Below are 4,018 nucleotides of genomic sequence, written 5' to 3' on the forward strand. Positions count from 1 at the left end.
CTCGAGTCCAAGGGTAGCCTGTTCCCTCTGGATGCACCGGAGGAATCCACGATTACCCCGCTACTCGATCCGCGGATTCCTGTTTCACGGTGGATGCGTTCGCAAGAAACCAGAAAGGTGGCACAGAGCCCTTAAATTTTCAACAAGTTATTCGGAAAGTTGGCCTGGACGCGGCAACACGGAGGAAATAAGAAAACGGAGGCTGCTTGAGGAACAAGGAAGAAAATAAGGGTGGAGAAATGGTACAAAGGTGTGGCGGACGAAAACCGGATGAAATACGAGGCTGGTCGCGATTGCTCGGGCCGTCGGTATACGAAAGGAAACACCCTGCAGAGAGAGGCGGTCTTTGTGCGCTTGTAGGACGAGGATACACAAGAGCCGGCCGTGTTCTTGACTCAGCAAAGATGGTAGCCCCGGCCATATTGTTACGAGAAAGCAGAGAGGACAGGGACGAGCCAGGGACGGCGACGACGTTGTAGCAGTGGGTGCAAAGGCTACGAAACAAAGTTGGTGCGGGCGTATTTAAACTTTTATTCGAAAACTTTTTAGCGTCACCCCGTAGCATCGTCGACGATGCCGTTGTCATCGTTGCTCGCGTGCAACCCCCGTGCACGATGTTTAAAGGGCCGCTTATTTGCCAGCCAGAAATGAAAGAAAAGAGGCTTCTGCGAGAAAGTTGCTCCTTGCATAGGAAGAACTCGCGGGCAACGCGCCGCTTCTCCTAGAACCTTCGAGAACATGGAATATTTTAGGAGAACGAACGAACCAGAAGCACGAAGGAGCGAGTTGACTCGGGATTATGAATCCGGGAAGGGAATTAATCGAGCGGATGCCTCTCTCGAAATTCGCCCTGCTAACCTGCTCACCTGTTTATTTTCGGACCAAGCTCCGTCGGCGAAGCTACTTCTTATTCGCAACGCGAAAACTTCCCCTCTTGGAAATTAATTATTTCTTGTCCCCTGAACCGGCGTTTAATCTCGCATGCTTTTGGTAAATTGTTAACGAGCTGACGAAATTTTCTGTGAAATTCCTATCGCTCTCGTTCCGTAATCGGTTTAGCTTTTCACTCAGACATACGATAGCGTAAATTTAATCGCGAGGTAACTATATCATGGATATATACGTAGTTGGAGAATATTTCTTATCGGCGAATAAGTATTCTTCTAAGGGACAGGCGCGAAACTTGACATCGTCTTGTACAATTATACGACGCACGCGGGATAACTTGGAATATTCCGAGCGATTATAGAGGCCAGAAATAACTAGCGAACCATCTTACCAAGCCACAAATGTGTATAGAGGCTAACGATATGTACGATGGTATATGGTCCCGTGTTGGACATGAATCCGAATTGCGCCCTTGGTTGATGCGCGCTATGCAAAATTACCATCCGAGCGAAGTTTCAATCTTCTCTGCGCAAAGATTGCCTTAGGGCCACCGCTGTAGCGGTTGTAGACCTTGGACTTCAGTCTGGCTATTCCGCTTTGTTTTCACTGTATGTATAGTGGCTCTAAGTTTGTTTATCGACTAGTTCAAATCGATCGTAATTCGATAGAATCATATGGCACGTCTGTATTTTGTTCGATGAAATCGTTTTCTCCGATTCAAAAGCCACGAGTATTAGATACAAGTATTTTATCATCACTGTCAGTTACAAGGAGAACTCGAGACGGGCAAACGAGGAAACAGGAGTAACAGACATAACAGACATATTTGTGTAACATTCTCGGACCGAGGGGCGGCTTCCGTCGTAGTTGCGAGGAGTTGAGAGAACTTCGGGCCGAGTTTGAGAATTAAGAGAGGACTCGATCCTTGCGAAGGACGTGCGGCAGGCGCGGCTGGATGGAGAAGACAAAAAGAAGCCAAGGGTAATATCGAAACGACTGAATTCCGGCGAAGTTTTGAAACGGTAGCGTGCTCGCATCCTTAAAGAAAATTCCAGTTTCAAGCGGTTTGCGAGAGGATGTATTTCGCGTGAACGAACTTACAGATCCTCGAGCAAACTCGAGAGGATCCCTGACCCGCGTTCGATCCGTGGAATTCCGAATTCGCTCGTATAAACCCGCGTAGCTGGCTTTCCCATATAATATAATAATACTTCCGACTTCATGGGCCATTTATTCGCCAGTCGATATTCCTCTTTTTCGACCGATCGAAACGTAGAGCACGCAAACCAGAAACGGTCGGAAAGCAGCGCCTGACTTGGTCGAGAGCGATTAGATACGAAAAGAAGAAGATTTGGTCGACCGTGAATCATCGATGTCGAGAATCCTGGAAAATCGTAAAGAATCGCTCGTCCCGTATCCACTCTTGTCTTTTTTTCTTTCCATCGCGACTCTTTGTGCGGCTCTTCCTCTTTGTCGACCGCGCACGGTTCAATGGAACGTCCGTCACCATCGAACGCAACAAGTTGAACTTGGCTGCTTTTCAAAGAAGCTGCCGGAATTCATCAAACCGCTGCGCTGCCGCGCGGTCGGTGCTTGCCCGTTTTCAACTCGTCCACTCGAAACACCGTTCTCTGTGAAACGATAGAGGACATTCTGGCTGGCGTTTCCTTTCCCGATGAACGATCGCGGCCATCCCCAAACCCGCGAGCAACTCTCGTTCGTTCAATGCTTGCGTTTCACACACGGTGTGTTTCGTTTTATTCGACGAAATCCGCAGGAAACGCTGAGCGTTCCTTTGCTTTCGAAAGGGTGGATTTTCGCTATCGAGAAAAAAGAAAAAGACGACGATTATGAAGCTCGAACTAATCGCACCGGATTACCAACTGACTTTAGCGGATAATAGGGCTACGCTCGGTGGTTTCGCAGTTTTCCAACTTTCGCTCTCCCGTTCTATGTTCGTCGAGTGCTCTTGATGGCTCTCCGAGCACGTTTTTAGAAAGTTCCACTATGAAGGGTATTCGAAGTTCCGCCGGATCAGGATAAAATATCTTTCGCCGGAATTTGCCTAAACTTTCTTTGCCCGTATTCGAGAAATGCATATATAAACCGGTGGAATCCTCGGTCGTCTCGATTCCGTTTCCAAATAACCGTCGATATCGTTGCGCGCGATACGACATCCATACACCAGCCTCGTTTAATCGGTCGAATAGAAAAAACGAATTAAATGGTTTCCTTAACCGCGCATCGTATTAAGTCCCTATGGTTACGCAACGATCTCGCGCAGCTGTGATCGGGATTCAATTAAGAAACGGGAAGAGATCGGTTCCGATTGCAACGATTCTAGCCGTGAAATTCGCCCGGGTCTTGTATGGTGTGCGATGGTTGCACGAGGACCGGATCCACGACGATTAAACGATAGAAAGGCGAAACAAAAATTAGAAAACGAAAGAAAAAGAAATGATAGAGTAGCGGGGGAATAAAAAAAGAAACGACGAGTAAATAAATACAAAGGGGAAACATGTTTTCGTAAAGAGGAAAGCAACGGAGAGGAAGAGAGGGAGAGAAAGAGAGTTGGCTGGGTTAGATGAGAAAGGTCCTAATCTATTTTCAGGACGACCGAGCACGCCGTCACCAGCAAAAAGGCCGACCACCGTGTGGCCATCCTCGTACAACCCCTACTATACGAAAAGGACAGAGAGGCCGCCTCCCCCGAGCGAGGAGAGGGTCGAGAGGCCAGAGCAGAAGCTACGTGGTAGCCAGAGCACAGGTGAGGCTTGCATTCTCTCATCTGGCCCTCCCTCTCCCGCTCTTTCTTTCGTTTCTCGTGTGTCTCTGTGTTGACTCCCTTCGATTTTATTCATCACGCACATAAATACACGCAAACACGCCACCCTTTTATTCGCCGCGCGTCTTCCAGGCTGTTCTCTGTTATGCGATATTCTGCACCAATGCATCCCACGCGCACAGGCTAAATTGATTGGAACGCGCGTGTAATAGAAAGGAAGATAGATCTTGGGGCCGGGAAGGGGTTGATTCGCGACGATTGTTGCCGAAACGTTCGATACTCGATTTCGATAAGACTCCGCCGTTTGCTTCGAAACTGTTAAGAAACGAGGAAGACTCGTGCCGT

General features: G+C 48.3%; 1 protein-coding gene across 7 annotated transcripts in view; it reads left to right on the top strand.

Moving 5' to 3' along the window:
• The window catches only part of LOC105681212 (lachesin), a 287,913-nt gene that overhangs the window by 241,332 nt on the left and 42,563 nt on the right, over positions 1-4,018 (top strand). For 6 of the 7 annotated variants that reach the window (XM_033322606.1, XM_033322607.1, XM_033322603.1 and 3 more), the window contains one exon: positions 3,500-3,655. The exons of the other annotated variant lie outside the window; for it this stretch is intronic. In XM_033322606.1, coding sequence (XP_033178497.1) covers positions 3,500-3,655 — 156 coding nt within the window. The remainder of the gene's footprint in view (positions 1-3,499; positions 3,656-4,018) is intronic. 7 annotated transcript variants of the gene reach the window in all.

This window comes from Bombus impatiens, unplaced genomic scaffold (genome assembly GCF_000188095.3).
Source record: "Bombus impatiens unplaced genomic scaffold, BIMP_2.2 scf_0647, whole genome shotgun sequence".
NCBI lineage: Eukaryota > Metazoa > Arthropoda > Insecta > Hymenoptera > Apidae > Bombus > Bombus impatiens.